This window comes from Sciurus vulgaris (assembly GCF_902686455.1).
Source record: "Sciurus vulgaris genome assembly, chromosome: 9".
Classification (NCBI taxonomy): Eukaryota; Metazoa; Chordata; class Mammalia; order Rodentia; family Sciuridae; genus Sciurus; species Sciurus vulgaris.
Genome location: NC_136469.1, coordinates 91,480,346 through 91,506,088, shown reverse-complemented (window position 1 = coordinate 91,506,088; position 25,743 = coordinate 91,480,346). Strand labels below are relative to the sequence as shown.

The following is a 25,743-nucleotide window of genomic DNA, read 5'->3' as shown; positions in this document are numbered from 1 at the left end:
GAGCACTTGACTAGCACATGTGAGGAACTGGGTTTGATCGTCAGCACCACATAAAAATAAATGAATAAAATAAAGGTATTTTGTCCATCTATGACAACAACAAAAAAAATTAAAAAAAAAAAAAAAAGAAACAAAAACACATAGGGGGTGGGGGGGAAGGGAAAAAATAACAATGAATCAAACAACATTACCCTATATAAATTTATGATTACACAAATGTTATGCCATTATTCCATGTACAGAGAAACAACATGTATACCATTTGTTTACAATAAAAAACAAACAAACAAAAACACATAGGAATGGAACCACCATTTGACCTGGTTATCCCACTCAGTATATACCCAAAGGACTTAAAATTAGCACACTATAGTGACACAGTCACATCAATATTTAGAGCAGCTCAATTCACATTAGCTAACTATGGAACCAACCTAACAACAGATGAATGGATAAAGAAAAAGTGGTATATATACACAATGGAATATTACTTAGTCATAAAGAAGGAAGAAATTATGGCATTTGCAGGTAAATGGACAGAGTTGGAGAATATCATGCTAAGTGACATAAAGCCAAACCCAAAAAATTAAAGGCTGAATGTTCTCTCTCATAAGTGGATGTTAACACACAATAAGGAGGGGGAGGGAAGTTCATTGGATTAGACAAAGGAGAATGAAGGGAAGGGAAGAAGGATGGGAGTAGGAAAGATAGTAGAATGAATTTGATGCAACTTTCCTATGTTCATATAGGAATATATGACCAGTATAATGCCACATCATGTACAACCACAATGGAATTCTAATTAGAACAAGTTATACTCCATGCATGTATAATATGTTAAAATATATCTTATTGTCATGTATATCTAAAAAGAATAAAAAAAAAGTTTTGGGACAATTATGAGATTTAAATGTAAAATGTATAAGAGATGGTATGTAAAAAAGTTGATGATTTTATATAGTAAGTTTGAGCAGGTTAACAAATTGAGTAAATCAGAACAGAATGATAAGTAATAATGTAAATAGCACTAATGTAACAGCGGCAGCAAATAGTGATTATTAAACGTTATTCTAAGTATTCTAAGTATTTTACAAAATCAAATCATTTATGTTCACAACATAATCATTAATGTTCACAACAATCTTATGAGTTAGGTCAATCTTATTTTATAGACTCAAAAGATAAAGTAGTACAAAATGAAAAAATTATCCCGTCACAGTATCCATAAGCAGCAAAGCTGGGATTCCTAGGAAAGAGAATTTTTGTTTTGTTTTGTTTTTGGTGGTACTGGGTATTTAATCCAGGAGCGTTCTACCACTGAGTTACTTCCTCGAATCTTTCTTATTTTTATTTTGAGACAAGGTCTTGCTAATTTAAGTTCATGAGGTTGGCCTCCAATTTGTTGTATTCTTTCTGCTTCAGCCTCCTGAGTAGCTAATATTACAGGTACATGCCACACTGCCTAGTTCAGAAGAATGTTAATATACAGAAAACTTACATGTTACAAACAAATCTTTTTAACAACCATAACTTTGAATATTTACCTTCTCTTCCAAGGTTTCACTTATAGATGTTGCTAGTTTCAAAAGTTCTTCTGAATCTTGTTGGCATCTACAATTCAAAAAAAAGCACCTCAACATCAATTTCTCAACTGCCATAAAAAGAGGTCCATATTCAAAAGTAAAATATATTTATATATGAATATGGATTTTTAAATAAAAACAATACTTTCTAAAAAATTTGAAAGGAAAGCAAGATTTTTTTGCACAGAATTCTTATAAAATTTTTCATTAGTGCATTATAGTTATGCATATTATTGGGGTTCACATAATTATACAAGCATGAAATTTAATTTGTTCTAATTCAGTCCCAGTACTTCCCCTTTTTCTTCCCCTCCACCCACTGTTACATTTCTGTTTTTCTACCAATCTTTCTTCTAGATATTCATGGTGGTTTTTTTTTAATGAATCAGTGCATTATAGATATACCTAAAGCTATCCCAGTCCTTGGCATATATCGAAGATCTAAAATAGGCATACTGGCAAACTAAAAAGCTTCTTCACAGCAAAGAAACAATCAAGAATGTAAAGAAAAGAGCCTACAGAATGGGAGAAAATCTTTGCCACCTGCACCTCAGATAAAGCATTAATCTCCAGGATATATAAAGAAACAAAGTACTTACACTAAAAACAAACAAACAAACAAAAAACAAAACAAAAAACAACAACAACAACAACAACAAAAATCAAACCCAAATACCCCAATCAAATGGGCAAAGGAACTGAACAGGCACTTCACAAAAGAAAAATGAATGGTCGAATGGTCAACAACTATATAAAAAAAATTGTTAACATCTCTAGCAATTAGAGAAATGCAAATTAAAACTACACTGAGATTTTATCTCACTCTAGGCAGAATGGCAATTATCAAGAATACAGCAAATGTTGGTGAGGATAAGGGGAAAAGGGTACACTCACAGATTGTGTGTGGGGACTGCAAATTGGGGCAACCACTCTGGAAAGCAGTATGAAGATTCCTCAAAAAACTAGGAATGGGACCACCACTGGACCTGGTTATTCCACACCTCACTATATACCCAAAGGAACTAAAATCAGCATACTATAGTGATGCAGCCAATCAATGTTTAAAGCAGCTTGAATCACAACGGCTAAGCTATGGAATCAACAGGTGCTCTTCAACAGTTAAGTGGATAAAGAAAATGTAGTATATTTATAGAACAGAATATCACTCAGTCATAAAGAAGAATGATTATGGAATTTGCTAGTAAATGAATGAATCTGGAGATCATGTTAAGTGAAATAAGCCAATCTCCCAAAACCTAAAGGTCAAATGTTCTCTTTAATATGTGGATATTAAACCACAAGGGGGTGGGGAGGGTAAGAACAGAAGTTCTGTGGATTAAACAAAGGGGAAGGAAGGGAAGAAAGGGGGGATAGGAATAGAGAAGACAGTAGAATGAATCTGACATAACTTTCCTATGTTCATACATGAATACATGACCAGTGTAACTCCACATCATGTACAACCACAAAATAGGGTCCTGATTCAAATAAGTTATATCCCATATGCAGAACATGTCAAAATATACCCTACTGTCATGTATGTCTAAAAAGAACAAATTAAAAAAAAAAAACAACTCCCAGCACTTTGAAAAATGAAATAAAATAGGCATACTGTAGGAATATAGCCATTATCAATGGTTATAGCAGCACATTAGCCAAGTTATATAACCAGACCAGATGCCTGTCAACAGATGAATAGATAAATGTGGTATATATACACAACAACATTTTACCCTGCCATAAAGAATGAAATTATGAAATTTGCTCATGAATGGATGGAACTGGAGAACATAATGCTAAGTGAAATAAGCCAGACCCAGAAAGTCAAGGGTCAAATGTTTTCTTCTCATATGTGGAAGTTGACTAAAATAAAGAAAGAAAAAAGTGGGGAGAATTTCACAAAAACAGAAGAGAAACCAGTGGATTAGAGAAGGCAACTGGGGGGAGGGAGAAGGCAGGAGAAAAGAGAAGAATGGTGGAATGAAACTGATCAAACTATACTATGTACATATATGAATGTATCACAGTGAAGAATGAGGAATTCTGCCAACAGTGTTTCATTGATTTAAAGATAACTGGCTTATAAATAAACACATTACTTCAAAGTCATGATCACCTAACAAAATATAAATAAAATTTAGTTTTAATACAAAGCACAAAAAGTATGATGAATTAATAGCTCAGTAATTCTCAGATTATTTTTTGTTTTAAAAGTTGTAAGTTTTAAAGTGTTCAAAATGGAAAAATTCACATTTAGTCTGATTTCATTTTTTTAAATGAAGGACCAGAAAGTCATAATAAATGCTTACATAGTTTAGTGTATTATTGCTTTTGCAATTACCAGGGACTTGCTTTAAAAAATACTAATTTTTGAAATACTGTTTTTATATAAAGGAAAATAATTCTTTTAACAATAACAAAAAATTACCCAATATTTGGCTTGCGGTTGTAGTTTTCCTGAAACTGGTCCAAGGCAAGCATAGCTGTGTGAATCTGTAAAGGTGCCTATTTAAGAACATTAAAAATTGGCCATCATTTATAAATGCATAGAATGCACCAGGCACTAGGCTAAATGCTTTTAAAACATTATTTAATTTTAATCCCCAAAACATACTATTCATACTGATTATCAGTTGAGAAATAAAATGACCTCAAGGCAATAAAGGTATTTTTCAAGGAATATCTCCCAAGGTGGAATAACTAGTGATTACCAGGTTATTCATGAAACTTAAAAGTATTATCAATTGAATAATAGTAATAAGTACAAGGTAATCTAATCATTCTTCTTTATCAACAATTACAAATTTGGAAACTGTTCATTCCTTTCATATCACAATTACATTTGTTACAAAATTATACCCAGTGATTTAAAAAAAAAATGCCTAAGACTGTTTCCTTTTCTATTATATAAACTCTACACACATTTTAATAAAATCAATTTGTATAAGTTATTGAAATTATTTTGTAATAATCAAAACTTAAAAAATCCTATACAAGTAAAACTTTTTCATTCTAATATTTTTTCCAAGATACAAGTTCCAGTTTTAAATTCTTCAATTTTAGATATCTGAGTATAACCTTAATTAAGAAAACCTGAGAGCAAGATATGTACATGGTTAGTCCATTTTAACTTTATAATCACTTACCAATTCCCATCCCCTACTCTGCTGCCTCTTTCAAACCTGCAAAGTGTTTATTTACCTCAGGTTTGCTAAAATCCGCAATAAGGCACTTTGGATGTTTTATCTGCTTCTCCAACGATTCCTAATAGGAAAAGAAATTCACAGCAAATGAGTGATTACTTGACAAAATACACCATTAAACGTCACTGCAACAGAGGCAATATATTTTTCCCACAGGTCTGAAATAAATAATGTTGAGAGTTTGTTTGAACTAAAATATAAAATAGCTACTAATCTATTTCCCTTATTACCACAAGAAGTTACATACAAACAACTGCTCTATGTAGTAAACTTAAGAAGAACTAGTAGGAACATCTGTATACTCCAAAAACTTTATTGTTATCATTTATAACCTATGATATTTTTTCTGATATTGTTATGCATACTCTACATGTCTAACAAGACCAGAATAGATATTCTAAAATAAAAATCTTGGTGGATTAAATAGCACCAAGGTAAAAACAATTAAAACCTGAAAAACAACTAATCCCAATTATCCACCCAACCTGAAATTAAGGTACAAACACTCAATTAAAAACTGGAGACACAGCAAGAAGAGTATATAGGGGCAGGTCTGACTAGCTGTACTATTTTATTGTTTTAATTTTGCCTTGAACAAGACTTGAAGAGTACTATTATTGTTAATAGTTCTGGGGGGAAAAAAAAGTCAATAAAGTTGACTTGAGAACGTGCAATAAAACTGCCCCCAAATTCCAAATAACATCACCAAAAGACCACAAACAACCAGAGATGTATTAGACAGATTAAAATGAAAAGTGATCTAAAGATTTAAGCAGCAAGAAATCTCTTACTTTCAGATCATAAGGTCTCTATATTCTATTTAGCAACTTACATTTTCCTTTCATGTCTGGTAATTATTTTACATTTCCAATATACACATCATTTTAAAATTGTTTTTAAATTAAAATTGAATTAACAAGTATAATAAAAGGAATATTTCTTTAAAAAATTAAACTGACAAAGCAAAACAACTTTTGTTACATCTTTTGAATATATGTTTTATTTGTCTTAGGAAGTAAATAGTATGATCAACTCTTTGATTATTCAGTAGTGTATATTTCCTTTGAGGAATACTTGTATACCTTAGTTTTTTTTTTGATATGTGTTTCTTCAACTGATACTATTTTCCTCAAAGCAAGTACAAGTTTAAAAAAAAAAATTATATCATGTTTTTGACATCAGTTTGTTTCTTAGATTGATTCCACTCTCCTCAAAGTGGGTACAAGGTAAAAAGAAAACAAAATCTTTTCAGCTTTTAAATTAACTGTTTGGTTAACTGAGTATTTTATTACTTTTTCCCCTTATTCTTTTTCTAGAAGGAAATATTTTTGAAGCAAAATAAAAAAATTACTTACAAAGCAAAATGTTTTAGGAGTCTTAACTTGTACAGCTATGCCTCCATGTAAGTATGGTTCCAGTTCTGTAGTATCACCAATACTAAAAGAAAATGGTGATACCACTAGAAGAAAAAAAAAAAAAAAAAACCATTACACAGGGATATAAATATTTATATTTGGAGACTTACTTTCATAAAGATACTAATTCTCCCTAATTTATAAAATTAAGAAATTCCAGTACAGGTATTTTTTATAGTGTGGGGAATGTGAGGAGCTATATAGAGTATTTTTCCCAATGTGATGTCTAAAACTAAAAAAAGTCAAAAAATGAGAGAGAGAGAGAGAGAGAGAGAGAGAGAGAGAGAGAGAGGGAGAGAGAGAGAGAGAGAGAGAGAGAGAGAGAGAGAGAGAGGAAAAAACAAAAAGAAATAAGAAAAATTCATTATTAACATTAAAATATAAAGTTTAAATAATATATTGATACTAATCATAATATTTATAATTAATACAGTAGGTTCTGGCTCATAAGCAGACAAATGGACTAGAGAATTCAGAAATAGACTCAAGTACACCAACAGACACAATAAAGGTGGCAAATAAAGTTTGCACCTCAAACCAACGAAGATTATGTAAAGTATAAAAAGATACTGAATCTCATTCATAATACAAAAAATGTAAATTAATATTATGCTCCATAACATGAAATATTACATAGTCACAAAAGAAAGAAAAAAATTTAGAAAAAAACGTTCTGCAAAAACTGATATGAAAAGATCATGAGGACATTTTGTTGAATGTTAGGTAAAAGGGCAGCACACTACATGTAAAATGCTATCGTTAGTGTAAAAAAGCAAAAAGAAATCATAGGATACACAAAAACTATGAACAGTAGTTACCTGTGGTGAATGGGTGAGAACTAAGATGTGCATTTTAGCTACTTAATGTTTTTCACAAAACAAAATTATATTGACACAATAACTAAGCAGTAACCAACTAATAAAGGTTTAAAAAAGTGTCATGAACAAGAGTTTTATTTAAATATCCCTCATTCTGAAGAAATTTTGATGTAAAATGTGGATTTTCTCTATCTTCATTCTTTTATATCCAATTGCTTCTTTGTATATAGGTAGTCTCAAGAATCTGACCACAATCCACCACTGAATGAACTCCAAAATAACAAATGATAATCCTAAATGATCAATTTTCACAAAAATAGACACAAATTCTTTAATACTGATGATGATCTATATCTGTATTTAAGATGCTTAGTTGTAACAACTTCAAACTGTTTTGTTACCAAAGATATTTAAATACAGTTCCAAGGTTGTTTATCTATACAGAGTTTGTAACAAGGACTCATCCTTTCTATCTATTAAGGATACATTTTACTTCGTTAACTAAAAAGGCAATACTAATAGTCTATGTATTAATCACATAATTATATTTTTCAAACATCTAAGGACAAAATAGACTCACTCTTCCCCGAATTGGGGTAAACATGCCAGTCAGCTGAGTTACAGGTTTTCTAGTATTGTCTTTAACTCTTTCAGGAGGAGAAATAAAACCATAAAAATTAATGTTGGTATAATTTCATTATCTCAACTTCAAACAGGTCCTATGATGCCTGATAATATTTCCAATTGTTAAAATGCTTATTCATCTGAAACCCGTGACCTTAGTATCTTCCCTCTCATTTGGGCAATGATCTTACATAGTCCCTAGAAAAAAAATGACTACGTTTTCTTGCCCATTAACTTACAAACTTGCTGGCAGTCATAATCATTCATCCCTCCTATTTAAGCCACCGAACAAGAACACATATCCAACCAACATCTAGTTATTTTCACTTGAATACTTCACTGTCAAATCACTTGACAAACCTAAACTACTCATTATCTTCTGCCCAAAATCTATTCCCTCCTCCTGCTTTCTTACACTCCTTATGTGAATAAGTTACCAATTAGGAATATTTGCTCAACTACCATGATAACAAAGTTTCCTTTCAAGTGTTTTAAGATTCTTGGAATTTTAATTCTTACTGCTAGCCATATCATAGCACATTTCAAGTAGTTGAATTCTATCCTGGATCTGCGCCTTTTATTATTTATCTCTGTAAACATTCTTTTTCAGTAGCTTCTGAAATCGCTACAACCTTCAGGTTTTAATCAGGATACTCTGTCCTCACTGTTGCTATCCTCCAACCTGGCAAGGTATCCTTACTAGGTTTGGAGTTCTAACAATGCCTGTGCTTTCTTAATATCATCACTATCTAACATGTCCTCACTTGAACTGAATGTTTAAGCTCAAAGAGCCATGAATCAGATCTGTATCAGTTGATATTATGTTCCCAATACTGAGTACAGTGTCTGAATATATCATAAAGGTGCTGAATAATGAATAAATATAAATGAGTTAATAAAACACATTAACTTACCAGTTATTTGTTGTGTAGATCCATTTAAACTTGTCATTCCATTAACTTCTCGAAATGTTAGGAACTGTCCTGTCTCAAGTTTGTGGGGATGATTTTCAAGGCAGGTGACAATGCCAGGATTAGCCTAAAAATAAAAAGTTACATATTAAAAATTGAGTTCACATACTCTTTTAGTACAAATTCCAAAACTCGCACAAAAATGACAATGTTATCATGAAATTCTCAAACCCAACTTCCAAGTCATTTTTTTCATTAAATGAAAGTAAGTCTTTAAAGAACTGTCACAAATGAATGATCAACTTATTAGTACTTTTAAAAATGAATCTTGAGATATGTTTGGGGGAGACATTCAGAGATTCCAAAGAGTTTGAATATTTCACAGATTCAAAGACTCTTGTGTCTTATAAAACATGAAAAAACTAGGTGTTAAAATTAAGAGTCCAACTCTGGATATCAAAGAAATATATGGAAAGTGGATGGATACTTTAAAATTGAACAGTTTACAGCCTACTCAACATTCTAAAGTAAAGAAATTATTATGAGCTCATGCTCATTTCCTGCACTATTCCATAAAAGAAATACCAATGCAATACAAGAATGTTTACTATCTTCTGGAGCTTATTTTAGCACTTTGTAATTCTTAGGGACAACTAAAACTAACTACAGAAGGTAAAAGATTGTCTAAGAATTAATATGCCTAAAAGAGTAACTCAGGTGAAATAACAAACCACTCTGAGCAGAGATACACAAAATAATTTTTCAATTAATTTTTCTTAAAAAGACATGAGTAAAGAAACATTACACTGGGTTTAAAAATAAAGCATGGGGGGTGGGGTTGTAGCTCAGTGGTAGATAGCTTGCCTCTCACATGTGAGGCATTGGGTTTGATCCTCAGCAACACATAAAAATAAAAGATATTGTGTCCGTCTAAAACTAAAAATTAAAAAAATAAAAAAGCATGAAGTCAGAAACATATCTAATATTGTTTCACAGTATACTATTCCTTTGTAATTGGCTACTTTTGGGTTTTAATGTACAATAACTTCAAAGAGTACAAATAAATTACTTTGGTTAAAAGAGTATTAGGAATCATTTTTACATTCTTTTAGATATCAGGAAAGTGTAGTTCTAATTTATTTTTTTTAACTTACGGTTAATTCTTAAATTTTTCTCTCTTCTAATATTGTTTTAGAACTAATGGATTGATTAGAAAAGTCTTTCTCTATATAGTGTTAGACCAGGTGACTTATGACATAGTCCATTCATGATTTGAGAAAGTAAAGTTTAATAAATAATGAATCATATGCAATTCATGCCTCACAGCAATATGGTATAGAACAAAACTAAACTTAAATTTTATGATAAGCAAATGTTCTATCAAATATAAAGTAATGATGAAGCAAACCTAGACACTCTTAAAAACTAATATTCCAATTTCAAGTTAGTTTTAATATAATGCAATCAAGAAATTAACAAAATATTCCCAATTATTTTATCATAAATGAAAATATTCATTTATTCTGCTTATTAGAATATTGTGTTAATATTTCCTTTTTAAAAGGAGCATTCACATCAACTTTAAAAATTGTTTTAAAAAAGTTCCTTAATATAATCATACTTGCGTTATATTTGAAATGAAAATCTCTTTTGGTTCTTCTCCTGTAGTATCTGAAACTTCAAATTCCTCACCAAAATCACAGAACAACCGTGACCAAATTCCATGTACATCTGCACTGATGAACTGTGAAATGGCAAAAATAAGTTATTTTATTTATGTAAAGGAGAAAAATACCTCAATAAACGTAGGCTCTTTCATGACAATTTACATTTATAATTAAGTATATCCTTTGGAAAATAAAGTGAATCATGAATAGGATAAACTGTGCAGATCAGGTTAGGAATCAAGAAATTTGGTCATTAGGTGAATGGATTATCTGGTATAACGAACTTAGAATAACATTCAGTATATCACCATTCTATATTCTATGATTTTTAAATAACAAAAATTCTGGTCTCATAAAATTCAAGCACAATATATAATAGTTACCTTCATTTAACGGCCTTTGAATGAATTCTTATTTGATATTTTAGAAAAAAAGAAATGAGTGTACATTCACTAAAAGCAGTAGAGTTAATGAAAAATAGAACACAACTAAAAGTAACAGCAGGCTAAGAAAAAGCACTGAGGAACTGAAAGTGAAAAAACAAAGTACTGAAATTAAAAAACAAATTCTTTTACAAAATCAGAAATATTAAAAGCAATTTTCTTAAACAAATGTATTACTTCCATACCAAAAATCTGTAAAGAAATTATTTTTATGCTGAAAACTACTTTTAGAGTTATTGCTAATAAATAACAAATCCTTGTTCAGTAGTATATCCAACCCAGGACAAAATATTTTTCTAACAAAAGTAAAATGAAGTGATATTTGGGTATATCACATCAAAATGATTTATAATTCCTATTATTCAAAGTATGAGATGGCTATTAGAGTAAGTACATCCTTCTTGATCATGTGTTGTCTTTATTGATTAAAATGAGTATAGTTTTTGCTATTGTTGTTTTAATGACACATAAAGCTGTGCAGAAATTTATATGCAGCTGCTCTTGCTGCTTTTTATTTTTATTTTTTTAAGTTTAAAAGTTGCAAAATCCAGGATAATTTATTTTTTTTCTAAAATGATTCTTAAGTACGAATACATGTAATAGTTACATAAACAAAGATTTCAGTTTATAATCTAGTGTAATTTAGTAAAAATTCTTTCTCCTGTTTTAAGCTTATAGACTATCCTGATTCACCTTAAATTGTGAAGTAGAGAAAAAATTTCCCACAGAGAGTACGAATAGTCTAAGAAAATACCAAAACTCAGAATTTTCCAGCAACTAATACTACTGTGAATGATTTTGGCTTAGTGCCTTTCTAAAAGGAACAATTTTTTTCCCTCAAAAAAAAGTAACCTCAAAAACAAAGAAAGCAGTTAGTTGTGCATACTCAATTATAGGAGGAGGATTATGATTTTTCTTTCTTTCCAGCATTATCACCAAGCATCTAATTATGCAAGGCAAAAAAATCTAGGAACCATTTTTGCTCACTCTTTCAATATTTACATTGTCATTCTCAAGTTTTACCAGACTTTTTTTTTTTTTTTCAATAAAACTTACCTCAGACTCAACAATTTCTCATTTTCTCTATTCTCACTTTTTTTCATCTGAGACAATAGCCCCTTTCAGCCCCTACTGCAGTAACTCCTAACTGATCTTTCTGCCCCTATTCTACTCTCATAATCCAATAGTTCTCCTTCTTTGGGATCTCTTTCATGACTACTTGATACTCTGAAACACTATTAAAAACTCAAAGGGCTTTTGTTTATGTGAGTAATACCTATTGCTACTTAAAACAAAGCTAGGGAAGTAGGGCAGCTAGATCAATGGTAGAGTGCTTGCCTAGCTGTGTGAGAGGCCCTGGGTACTGTAAAATAATAAATAAAGGAGTCAAAACAGAAAAATTTAAGACACAAAAATACACAACTGCCACAAAGTGTCAGAGGAATGATATCAAAACACATCATATAGATGCTGGAAAAATCCACAGCACCCCATAAGAACAACAAAAGTGAAAATAATATTATAAAATATTATGTAATATTATGAAGAGTTTGGGCAGACCCCTGAAAAGGCTTTGGAAACTGTACGCTAAGACCACACTTTGGGAACTATTGCTATAGCCCACTCTCCATACAGCAAGCTAACGTGATCTTTTAAAAATGTAAGTCATATCAAAGTTTCAGGGGCTTAAAACTCAATTATTCTCAAAGATTCCATAAGATATGACCCTTTACCTACTTTTCTACACCTAATCTTCTGGTTTTGTTTACTCTTACCATGCTTTCCTCTCTTTCTAGCTCCATTTTAATGATCTTGGCTTGCCTCTTGCTGCTCAAACACACAGAATAAATTTTTAAACTTGCAGGTTTTTACACATCCCTCTGCTTTGAATGCTCTTTCCTACATCCTTAAATAGCTGATAATTTCTCATTTCTCAGGGTTCTATCCAAATGGCATCTCCTCAAAGAGGACTTTCTTGACTTTCTAACAGAAATAGCACTGGGTGTTCTCTTGACCTCATGCATATTGTTTTTTATTCTTTGCCCAAATTTTTTTCACTGTAGGACTTAAAACTATTTTAAATCCACCACACATTTATTTGCTTGTTTACTGTATATCTTCCCTAGCAGATGGTAAGTTTCATGAATAAGAACATCTGTGTGTCTTGTTCACTAATATATTCCTTGGGCCCAGAACTGAAACTGGTACATAGATGTTCAATGAATATTTGTTAAATAAAATAATGAACTTCTTGAAAACCATCATCATATCGTGTTTAACACTGGATGATATACTTGCTGTTTATCATCCTTTCCATTCCTAAACTTTACTCTTTCTTAATTTTGGCAATCTACCTATAAACCAAACAGATCTTTGTTTTAAAAATAGGAAATTAATATACCAAAATTAAAGAGAGAAATCCTATGTGATTTTCCTCATGGAAAAAGAGCTTCTTTGTAACTCAATGAGTATCTACAAATCTTAATAGTAAAAGCGCTCCTCCTTTGAGTAACTGCAAGTCATTATTAAATAAGAATATTATTACCTTAATTGGAGGGTAATGAGAATGGCAAAACTCATTGATCTTCTTCTGCAATGTAAGTTTCATTTCAGTCACTATCACACACTGTTGACAATAAAAGAAATTAAAGACCACCAAATGCTCAATTCTTTTAGTAAAGTACAATTTCTAAGTTAGAAGCATGTCAGTTCCAATTGTTACTCTTGTTAAAAAATTATTACTGTATTCTGCTCTAAGGTTAATATCTCCAGAAAAAGAAAATATTAAAAGTAAAAACATGCTGGGTAACTTCATTAAATTCAAGTACCATCGAAGACTTCACTATTAGAAAAAAACTTTAATATCCTATGTGGTATCTGTGCACTGTCCAAGTGGCTGGAACTTTTTTTTACCTGTTAATATCATGAAAACTCGAATCTAGCCACCAGAATACTATTTTCATGCAAACTAAAAAGAGCTTACAATTTAAAGAAAAATATTAGGTACCATAACTTTGTTTTACTTCTGATTCAACAGATTCAAAAAATAAACTTTTAATGATAATATTAGTGATATCACTCAATTCTATAGCAAACAATAATTTTCAGTGCTTATTTAATCTTTTATGTGTAACTGTTTTATAAGTAGATGGTTTTACAATCAGATTTTATTATAATTGCCTAAAACAAAGAGGTCAACTATTTCCTTATGGTTATTTGTCTATGAAGTAGTAAAGAACAACAATATTCTCAGTCTTGTGCTTCCCTCTCTGCTGGTCTGTGTGAATCAGATGTTAGTTTTTACTAGCACATATTCAGATATAGATTTAGTTTATCTCGGAATATAGTGTGCTACCTGTAGTGAGACATTCCTCCATGGATCTCTCATTTTCTATACACATCTCACTCACTTGGAATGTCATAACCTTGATCTTATATATGGGTATGCCATAAATGTAAGATCTTAACTTGGGGCTATTTCTCTGGATTATATGTGCCAAGTAAAAACTTGAGGGATGAGGTAATGTCTCCTTCAAGGAAAAAGAAAAGACTTATTCACTGCTTGCTATAAAACAGCAGATTTCTTCAGTGTTTTTTCTTAAGGCAATACACTGTGTGCACAGGCATCCATTGAGCCCTCTGTGTTACACTAATGGGACGGGGTGATAGTGATGATGGTGGTAAAATAAAACCTAATTTCCACATTTTAAAAATTTTACTTTATTTTTGATTAATGTGTATTACTTAACATGTACATATTAGGGGGGTTCTTTGTGGTATGTTGATACATGCATACAGTGTGCACTGATCAAATTTAGCCTTCCTTTATCAACCTCCTTCCCAGTTCCCAAACTAGTAATCACCACTGTACAATGAGGTCAACTTTCTTTCTTTCTTTCTTTCTTTTTAATTTCCATGAAAGAAAACTCAGTACTTGTCTTTTTATGTCTAGCTTATGTCACTTAGAATAATGTCTTCAAGTTCCATCCATTTTGCTGCAAATGATAGTATTTCATTCCTTTTTATGGCTAGAAAGTATTTCACTGTGTATATCTGTGAAATTTTCTTTACCATGCATATGTTGAAGAGTACCTATGTTGATTCCACATTTTCATAATTGTGAATTGTGCTGCAATAAACATGGTGTGCAGGTATATCTTTGGTATGATGATTTCATTTACTCTGGATATATACCCAGAAGTAGGATGGCTAGATCATATGGTAAATCTATTTTTAGCTTTTAAAGGAACCTCCATACTGCTTTCTACAATAGTTACACTAGTTTATATTTCTGTCAACAGTTTACGAGAAATTTTTACTTTTCACACCCTTGTCATTTCTGGTTTTCTGGTAACAGTCATTCTAACTGGGGTGAGATAGCTCATTTTAGTTTTGATCTGTATTTCCTTGATGGCTAATAATATTGATCATTTTTCATATATATATATTTTTTGTTTGAAAAGTGTCTATTCAGATCATTTTGTTTTTATATCAGATTTTTTTGAGTTCCTAAGTTATCATGGATCCTTTGTCCAATGGATAGTTGGCAAACATTTTCTTCCAGTGTGTAGGTTATCTCTTTACTGTTTTTTCATTTACTGTCAGAATATTTTTACTTTGATGTAAACTCATTTATTTTTTATTTTATTTAACTGTCCTTTCAATCACAGCCAGAAAATCATCGCCTGTATCAATATCTTAAAGTATTTCCCCTATTTTTCTTCCAGTAGAATCATAGCTTCAGGTCTTACTCAGGGCTTTTACACATTTTGAGTTGATTTTACTATAGGGTGAGAGAAAAAGGTCAAATTTCAGTTTTCTGTATATGAATATCTAGTTTTCCTAGCACCATTCAAGTGGCTGGATTCTCTTTATGTTTTTAGTGCTTTTGTTGAGAATCAGTTGGCTGTAAATGTGTGGCTTTATTTCTGGGATCTATTCTGTTCCACTGTGCATTTGTTTTTTATGCCACTGCCATGGGGTTGTTACTATGGCTCTGTGGTTTGTCTTGAAATCAAGTATTTTGATGTCTCCAGTATTTTTGTTGTTGTTCTTTTTGTTTAAGACTGCTTTCTCTATCTGGGGTCTTTTATACTTTCATATAAATTTTAGAATTTTTTCCCATAGGTCTGGGAAGAATATCACTGGTACTTTGATGGCAATCACACTACCTATATATTACTTTGAGAATAATAACATTTACTTTTTCAATCCAAGAACACAAGAGGGCTCTCCATTTTTGTGTATTTTAATTTTTTAAATTAGTATTTTGTAATTTCATTGTAGAGGTCTTTTACTTCCTTGGTTAAATTAATTCCTAGATATTTTATTTTATGTATAGCTATTGTGAATGGGACTGTTTTCATGATAGCTTTCTCAGCATTCTCATTGTTGGTTTATAAAAATGCTATTGATTTTTATATGTTGATTTTGTATCCTACGACATTACTGAATTTGTTCATTGGTTCTATCAGCCTTTTGTTGGAACTTTAGGTTTTCTAAGTATAATATCATCTGCCAATATGGATATTTTTACTTTTTCATTTCTTATTTGTATGTCCTCTATTTCTTTCTCATGCCTAAATGCTTTGGCCAAAAGTTCTAGTACTACATTGAATAAGAATGGTAAAAATGGACACCTTTATCTTGTTCCAGATCTTAGATGGGACACTTTCAGCTTTTCCTCATTCAGTATGATGTTGGCTGGAGGTATCATTTTGTTTTTATAATGTTGAGTTATGAGCCTTCTTTATCTTTTTGTTCAGGGTTTTCATTCTGAAGGGGGGTTAAATTTTAACAAATGATTTTTCTTGTATTTTTATTTCTTTGGTGAAATATTTCTAGGAGTGAACGCAGGGCCTTGTGCATACTAGGCAAATGCTCTACCATTGAAGCACATCCCTAACCCTTTTCATTTTGCCACAGGATTTTGCTCAGTTGCCCAGGCTGGCCTGGAATTTATAATGTTCCTGCCTCAGTCTCCTGGGTAGCTGGGATTAGAGGCATGTGCTACCACACTGGGCACAAATACTTTTCCTGTGTCTAAGTAATGTTTAATGAATGATTTTTATCCTTCATTCTGTTTATATTATATTTATTGGTTTGTGTCTGCTGAACTATCCTTGTGGCCACAAGATAAATCCAACCAACTTGATCATGGTGAATTAACTTTTGGATGTGCTGTTAGATCTGCTTTACTAGAATTGTGTTAAGAATTTCTGCATCTATTAGTGAGGACATTGGGCTATAGTTTTTTTTTTTTTTTTTTTTTTTTTTGGTTGTTGTGTCCTTGTCTGGTTTTGGTAATGGGGTAATGCTGGCCTTGTAGAATGGGTTCCCTCCCTTTCAATCCTTTGGAATAGCTTAAGAAGAACTGGCATTAGGTCTTGTTTTTTTAAAGAAAAAAAGAAAGGAAAGAAGGAAGGAAAGGAAGGAAAGGAAGGAAGGAAGATAAATAAATAAACAAACAAACAAACAAACAAATAAATAAATAAATAAATCTAGTAGAAAAATCATCTGGTCCTGAACTTGATTCAATGTAACTATTGTCATTGATCTGTCTGGGTTTTCTATGACTCCGAGGTTCAATTTCAGTAGGTAGAATGTGTCTAAAAAGTTATCCATTTCTTCCACTTTTTCCAATTCATTGGTATTAGTTGTAATGCCTCCTTTTTCATTTCTGAGTTGCCTAGTACCTTACCATTATTGAGGCTGGCTCTGAACTCTTGATCCTCCTACCTCAGCCTCCAGAGCTGCTGGGATTATAGGCATGTGGCACTGTACCTGGCTCCACCAACTCTTGATCAGTTTAACTGCTTTTTATTATCTTGCTTTGGATTGTGAACTCATTCTCAAAGGGGCTTTATATATAGAATACAGAGAGTATATTATCTAATGTACTCTCTGCCTATATCTAAATTTGTTTAGTTCTGTTGGCATTCTAGGGTATGGTCACAATAGTACCATTACTTTGTTTTTTCACATTAAATTCTTAGCTTGGGAGTTTCTAGATCACAAAGATTATTACGCTGATCTCTAAACCTGTGTGGATACAGGCCTATGGTTACAAATTCCCAGGAAAATCTTTATAGTTTTTCATCCTGAGCTTGAGAAAAAGAAAACAGACAAGTTTATTGTTCTGATAGGCAAGAAATGTTATTATCTGCCCTTCCACTACGGTTATAGGTCTCTGAGATTCCAGTTCTGTGAAGAGTGAGGAAGTCTCAATTCCATTTCTCTATCTCAGGTAGATCTAGATCTGCATCTCATATTTTCCTGTAACCATTAATTCCCAAGAACTTTGGTATTGCAACAAGTAGCTCTGTCCTTGAGAATGACCACTTCTACGTAAGTGTTCATTTGGCCTCTAACCACTTCCTTTATTTTTCAGGTTAGGTAGTCATTTAAAAGGAAGTATGTTTAGTAATTCTTGGTTGGAATTCTAGGTGCTAGAAGAATGGATTTTAAGTTATTAGGTCTTAAATGGAAGTATATACACTGATTTCCAAATAGGTAATGACATAATTTAATCACAGAAAAACAGAACAAAACAAAAAAACAAGGTCATCTAGTTACTTTTAGACTATCCAATATGCTGGGAAATTTTGTTACTCCTGTAATTTAAGGAATTGGTACTTAGGTAAACTGAATTATTGATTCGTGTTTACTCCACTATAACTTGTATGTTTCTTTATGGCTCCTTAGGAGGAGAACAGTACACTTTCTTGCTTCTTGACTTTAAGCTTGACAGTGTGACTTGATTTGGACAATGATGTATTAGTGGAAGTAATGTGAATAAGGGCTTAAAATGTGCTTAAGTGGTTGGACTTGCCTTTTGTGGTTCTGTTGATAACATGAGAACATGAATGGTAGTCTCCTTGTCCAAGAAGAGATATATGAAGACACTCAGACTCTGGAGTGCAACCTAAGTTTAGTCTAGAATAGAAAAACCCCCAAGTGACATGCAGATGCATGAGGAAGAAATAAATGCATGCTGATATAAATAAACTTTAGTAGTTTTATGCATATTACTGTTAAAATAACCAAATGAACTGCTGTGTCATTAGTTCTTATGTCCTCTCTTGAAAAATGGATTATCTGATAAGTAGTATTCCAGTAAGTAGTCTGATGTAACTTTTTTGTTTTGCTCAATACACCAAGCAATTATGCTGTATTAATACTTGATGATTTGCCTAGAAATGGGTCAATAGCATTTAATACAAAATTGGTTCACTAACCTGGTATTTATTTAAGAAGGAGAAATCTGTGGTTTCATTGAAAGGTACAGAAGATAATGTGACATGAACATATGGATTTAGTTCTGCAATGTGATAAAGTACAGCTTCAGCCCTAAAAAAATAATTAACCATCTTCATTTAATATATTCAATCTCTTAAAGTTGGATACTTAATGACATCATCAGAACCTAACATGTTATGAAATTTTAACTGAAACAATAAGTTATACAATAAAAAAGACTAATTTATGTTTCATAAAACTATACATTCTTAAAAATACTGTCATAATTCACAGCCAAATAATCTCAAAGTATATACTTACAGTTCTAAATTCCATGCTCTAGAAGTCTAAATGATTCAATACTAAAGATGTCATTTAATAATCCCAAAGAAATTTTCCTAGCAATGAATGTACCAAAAACTTGATAAATACAAATAATTAAATAACATACACTAGTACTTAACTATGGTACTATGAATTTATGGTAATGAGTTAAACAACTATGACTGAACTGGTGCTCCAGTAATGGAAAATATTCTAAATAACTGAGAGATCAAAATTTTAAAAACATTATAAGAAATCAAAATATCTCCACCTGTTTCTCCCACTAACAATGTCATCTTCGCAGAGAAAGAAGTTGGTTCCTAAATCCCATGCCCGGCATTTTTCTGTATCATGGATTGTAAGTGCCTTCAAAAAAGAGGAAAGTACCTGTTGAAATCTAGAATAGGACAAGAATACATACTATCTCTAACGTTATTTACACTATACTATAAGTATTATTATGTGTAAATGCAACAAAAGTAATTATAGGCAAAAAAAATTGAAAAGGACATAAAACTTGATCTATATGCAAATGATATATGACTATATAACATTTGGAAACCCCAATACAGTGATTAAAAAAAAAATGTAAGAGAATTTAAGTTTATGAAAGAAGCACATTAAAACAAACTCAACACACAAAAAATCAGAAAACTCTTGTAAACATTTAAAATATGCCAAGTTCCAAGTCATAAACATAATTCGCAAGCTAGAAAAACAATATTTGCAACCCGTATCAGGTCCTTTCAAACCTTACAGAAAAAAGGGCGAGATTAATTTATAAGAAATATACTGAAAAAAAGATGCATATATGGCCCTTAAAAATATGTAAAGATGCTTGGCATTGCTCAGGAAAGAAATAATTTTTTTCACTTATTAAACTGGCATAAGTCCAAAAGTTTGACAACATGCTGTACTGATGAGGTTGAGGTGAATCAGCCACTCACATAATTACTGATAGGGATGTGAAGTGGCTCAACCTCAATGGGAAGGAATTTAGCAATTTCCATCAAGAAGACAAATGCATATGTCCCTTGATACAGCAATCCTACTTCTAGGACTCTATCCAAAAAACAATCTGGGAAAGATACAAAAAGACATATGTACAAGAATATTAAACATAGCACTATTAAAAAATAAATAATCAAAATGTTCAAGTTCCACAAAATGGAAAAATTGATATATGTGATATATCCACATAATGAATACCCATGCAACTATAAAAAAGGATGATATATATATATAATTATGAAGAAATCAGGATATGCCATTAAATGATAAACAGCGAGATGGAGAAAAGCAAGACACTAAGAAAAGCAGGAAGAGATAAATACATATACACATATATACATAGATACACATGTATGTGTGCATACATTTGCTTATATTGAAAAACAAATGGAGAGGATATCTAATAAGGGAAGAAAGGAACAGGGCAGAAAAAGATAATGAAAATATATTGCTTTGAAAATATGACTTTGAATATATATCTCACATAATAGTACAATTATATTAAATTAAAAGCAATTCCTAAAAATCCAAGGCAAAATGAATAAATGAACTAAACTGTTAAATATTAAGTTGTTTGCATAACTACTCAGAGGAATTAAAGTGATTTAAGAAAACAGTTAATTTGTCTGTCAAATCCAAGTTGGATTAAAAAAAGGATAAAAAACTTGCATTGTTGTTAATATTTTATTAATGATATTTGAATTGGTATTCTGAAACTATGTCAATATATAAAACACCTGACAAGCAATTAAGTTAATTTCATTAGGAACTAAGACTCTTACAGTAAGGAAAAAAGTTTAAAATATAAATCAAAGAAGTATACAATTCTAAATGTGAATTAGAAAATTTTAGTAAAACCTTATAATCTAAAACTTGAAAATCAGATAATTCAATGCTTATTAGACCATTAACAGTCTAATTCTGTCCACTAAAACGACTTTTTAGTGACAAACACTGCTGGGGTTGTATCAAAAGAACTCAAAAATTGAAAAGAATTCCTGTAACCAAAGATGGTTTTAGCATCAATGAAAATAACCTCTATAGTAGATCAAAACATATCAAATATGTTTAAATACATGCATTTATCATGACATATCCATACATGCATACATACTGAGTTCACAGATCTCTGCTGGGAATGATAGGAAGCCACTGTTTTTTTTTTTTTTTTGTACCAGGAACTGAACCCAGGGTGTTTAACCACTAAGCTACATCCCCTGTCCTTTTTCTTTTTAATTTTGGGACAGGCTCTTGCTAAGTTGCTCAGGCTGGTTTAGAACTTCAGATCCTTCTGACTCAGCCTCCTGAGTTGCTGGGATTACAGGCATGTGCCACCATGCCCAGGTGAAGCCACTAATTTTTTTTTTTTTAATTTAGTTGTAGGTGGACACAATACCTTTATTTTATTTATCTTTATGTGGTGCTGAGGATTAAACCCAGTACCTCACATATGCGAGGCAAGTGCTCTGCCACTGAGCCACAACCCCAGCCCAAGTCACTGATTTTTAAAGCTGGTAATTAAAGAAGAAAAATTCAAGTATTTATCATGTCTTTCATACATGAATGATCTACACTTTTGTGAAACTAAATAAATGATGAATAGAAAGTTTTCTTTCTAAAATATTATCCCAGCTAATGAATGAGAATATAACTGTGGTCCCCAATGAAACAATGATCTAGGCAATGATCATTAATGGCTAATAATAAAATAATAATCACAAAAAGAAGGATAATAGGATATTATTGCCTCCTGATGGGAGAATACAACATTACCTATGAAATAGTCTTGCTAAAAGAATCAAATCTGATTCTGATTCTTTGCACATAACTACCAGTTTACAGGAAATGCAGGGATAGAGATACATGTTACAAGTGACTGGTTTCATCAACAAATAAATTCCAAGATAAATAAAATCCAGGAAGAAAAATCTACAGATTAAAATAAAACAAATTCAGTATGAATTTTACTTGAATCTCTATAAGATTCAAAGAAGTTTTAAAAAAGATTCAAGAAAACTACGAAAATCCGAACTAGGTAACTTATGATCGTGCTAAGCAGACTTTAAAGATGACCCCAATGCTTCCACCTTTATATATTCATGTCTTTGGGTAATCCCTTCCTACTGAGTATGAGCTGCACCTACTTCTGATATTAAGTTATAAGAGACTATAATTTGATTTATTAGCACAATCCCTTTCTTGTCTTCTCCTTGCTTACAATGATGAAGCAGGCTACCCTACTGGAGAACACAACATAGCAATGAACTGAGGATGACCTCTGGCCAAGAGCCAGCAAGAAATTGAGGTCCTCAGTCTGACAATCTAACCCATGAAGACCTCAATGCTACAAAAACCAAGAGCAAGCTTGCAAAGTATATCTTTCACTAACTAGCCTCAAGATGACTACAGTTCTTACTAATACCTTAATGGAAGCATTCTGAGATCTTCACATAAAGGAACCAGCTAACACATGCCTGAATCCTTATCCACAGAAACTGGAGATAAGAAATGTTTAAGTTACTGAATTTTGGGGTAAATGGTTTCATAGCAACAGGTAACTAATAAAAACAATATTTAGGACTTGTTACATTTTTAGGTGTGAAAATGGTATTGTATTAATACTTAAAAAAGTTACCTCAATAAAGTGTTTAAGAATGATATATATATAATACTACGTCTAAGATTTATACTAAAATAATTTGGCAGTTGCAGGCTATCAGAAATGGGAAGGAGATAGATGCAAATGTGTCCCTGAATTGGTAAATAAAGCTAAGTGATATGTACATGAGGTTTTGTTAAACTATTTTTCTAAGCTTGTTTTTAAAAGACAGGAGAGCTTTCAAACAATTTTGCTATTAAACAAAAACACAATAAGTCAAAGTATAAACAACAGTACCACTATAAATAAACAAAAAGAAATCGTAAGTAAATTTTTTCTTACTAAGGACATACATTCACTTACCTTAATCCCAGCAAGAACAAGGTTCTTTGCTATGAAGATAAAAGAAAAAGGAATAGTTTAATACTTCAAATTCATATTACGTACGTCTTCAGGAGCTCAGATGCAACTCTGAGTAACTGTAATTTTTTTAACTATACAAGAAATATAAGTCCCTTGCAAAAACAGTTCAAAACTATAGATTAACAAAAAAGAAACAAATACAATTTTGAATTTTGTATAATTATACCACCCAGAGGCAACCACTTTTAAAAATTTAGTGTATTCTTACATGTTTTTATGAATATATAAATGGATATAGCAATAGATCATTAATAGCTATTAACATCACAAATACAGAAGCAAAGAGAGTCATTATTGATTCTTTGTGAAAGTATGTAACAATGTTATGAAATAGTCTTGCCAAAAGAATCAAAATTAAATTCAGTCAAGCTTGTGGATCTAATTTCCTTTGCAGGATGTACAGGGGGCAAGCATTAAAGACTTTAAAATAATCTTATATTGATAAAAAAGTATCACATAAAATTATGAATAAAATATTGCTTACCAATTTCCAAACCAAGACCACCCATACCACTTAAGAAAACATGGGACTTAGCCATCTTCTGCATTGCTGTGTCTCCAAGAACATACCTCTGTCGACTACATAAAACACAATTTAAAAAAAAAAATTAACTTCTGTTAAAATTACATCTCTCAAAGTTGTAAACTAACAGCCAGGCAGCTGTTCAAAAGTATAGAATGAAGAATAGCTAAGTTATGGTATTTCATTATAATTAAATACTGCAGTGTAGCACATAAAGAACAAAAATGAAAATTATTGGCCAGCTGCATTTATTGATATGAATACCCATAAATTTCATTATTAAAAAAAAAGGCACAAGATATTCAAAGCAACCCCATGTATACAAAGTTGGAAAAACAAGCAAAATGTAGAACATAGAATACACGTTCCTGCACAGACAACTGTTTTGGATGATTTGCAGAGTTTATAAATTTTCAAATTAATTGTCAAATAAATGACATATTTTGAAAAATTATGTGATTTGGTAGTACGATCTATATTCCCTCAAGAAAACAGACAGATGGAGTTGATAGGGAGTATTATAAATGCTAGACTTACACAGTTCCATTCCTTCCTGCTCATTTATTGTCTCAGTGGCTATTACAGACATTTGAGTTTGCTATCTCCACTTTAAAACTTTCACTACAAACAGGATTTCTGAGACAAAAATTTGATTAAGTCAACTGAATTTAAAAAATTAAGTAAATTTTGAATAATATTTTACATGTAAAAGCAAGTAAGTATTCAAAACCTTTGTGAGTTATGCATTCTAATAGCAACAAGTAATGTCAGGTTGGGGACTCCAAAAAAAATACACATTGACAATTTTAAGAAGTCAGATATATTAATGAAGTCAATAGTAAGAGTATATTTGAGAGAACAATGAACAATGAAAAATTGGTAGGTTCTAATATAAATTTCAACGAATTCTTAGGACAATCATTTGAAAAGTGAGTTCAATATAAACAATTTCAAAACCCTCTGGATTATAAGTCTTTATTTTTGGACTTACATGCACATATTTAATGTATGTTTAAAATTAAATATTTCTTTGTTTCACATTTCCATATGCAAAACAGAAGCCTTTCTTGTCAGGTGATACTTTATAAATCCAAACTATGTTTCCTTTCTTTTCCCTACAAAATAGGATAAAACCTAACCTTTTATCTCAGTACTCAAGATTTCTTTTTTAAAAATATTTGTTCTTTTTAGTTATATGACAGTAGAATCTATTTTGATATATTTATACAAACATGGAATATATTATATTCACATTAGAATTCCAGTCTTGTGAATATTCATGATGTTCAGATTCACTGTGCTATGTTCATATATGTACATAGGAAAGTTATGTCAGATTCATTCCACTGTTTTTCCTATTCCTATTCCCATTCCTTTCCATTGTCTAATTCACAGAACTTCTATTCTTCCCCTCTCTCGTGGTTTAATATTCACATATAAAGAGAACATTTGACCTTTGGGGGGTTTTTTGGGGGCGGGGGGAGATTGGCTTATTTCACTTAGTATGATAGTCTCTAGATCCATACATTTACCAGCAAAAGTTATAAAGTCATTCTTCTTTATGGCTGAGTAATATTCTGTTTTGTGTATAGACCACATTTTCATTCATTTGTTGATGGGCATCTAGGTTGGTTTCATAACTTAGCTATTGAGTTGAGCTGCTATAAATGTGTGGCTGCCATCACTGTAGTATGCTAATTCTAACTTATTTGGGTATATACTGAGGAATGCGATAACTGGATCAAATGGTGGTTCCATTCTTAGTTTTTTGGTGGAATCTTCATACTGCTTTCCAGAGTGGTTTCATCAATTTGGATTGCTACCAGCAGTGTATGAGTGTGTCCTTTTCTCCACTTCCTTGCCAACACTTATTATTACTTGAATTCTTGAGAATTACCATTCAGACTGGATTGAGATGGAATCTCAGTGTGGTTTTAATGTGCATTTCTCTAATTATTAGA

The 25,743-nt window shown here is 31.5% G+C and overlaps 1 protein-coding gene across 2 annotated transcripts in view; it reads right to left on the bottom strand.

Annotated features, from left to right (window-relative positions):
- The window catches only part of UBA6 (ubiquitin like modifier activating enzyme 6), an 82,375-nt gene that overhangs the window by 35,138 nt on the left and 21,494 nt on the right, over positions 1-25,743 (bottom strand). Inside the window, exons 3-13 of one of the 2 annotated variants that reach the window (XM_079152966.1) lie at positions 23,744-23,838; positions 23,200-23,228; positions 19,498-19,592; positions 18,902-19,013; positions 13,210-13,290; positions 10,176-10,298; positions 8,558-8,681; positions 6,142-6,245; positions 4,785-4,847; positions 4,012-4,088; positions 1,545-1,611 (exon numbers count right to left, since the gene is read on the bottom strand). In XM_079152966.1, the coding sequence (XP_079009092.1) occupies positions 1,545-1,611; positions 4,012-4,088; positions 4,785-4,847; positions 6,142-6,245; positions 8,558-8,681; positions 10,176-10,298; positions 13,210-13,290; positions 18,902-19,013; positions 19,498-19,592; positions 23,200-23,228; positions 23,744-23,838 (970 nt within the window). Of the gene's footprint in view, positions 1-1,544; positions 1,612-4,011; positions 4,089-4,784; positions 4,848-6,141; positions 6,246-8,557; positions 8,682-10,175; positions 10,299-13,209; positions 13,291-18,495; positions 18,600-18,901; positions 19,014-19,497; positions 19,593-23,199; positions 23,229-23,743; positions 23,839-25,743 lie in introns of those variants that run through there. The other variant, XM_079152967.1, reaches the window with a different exon arrangement.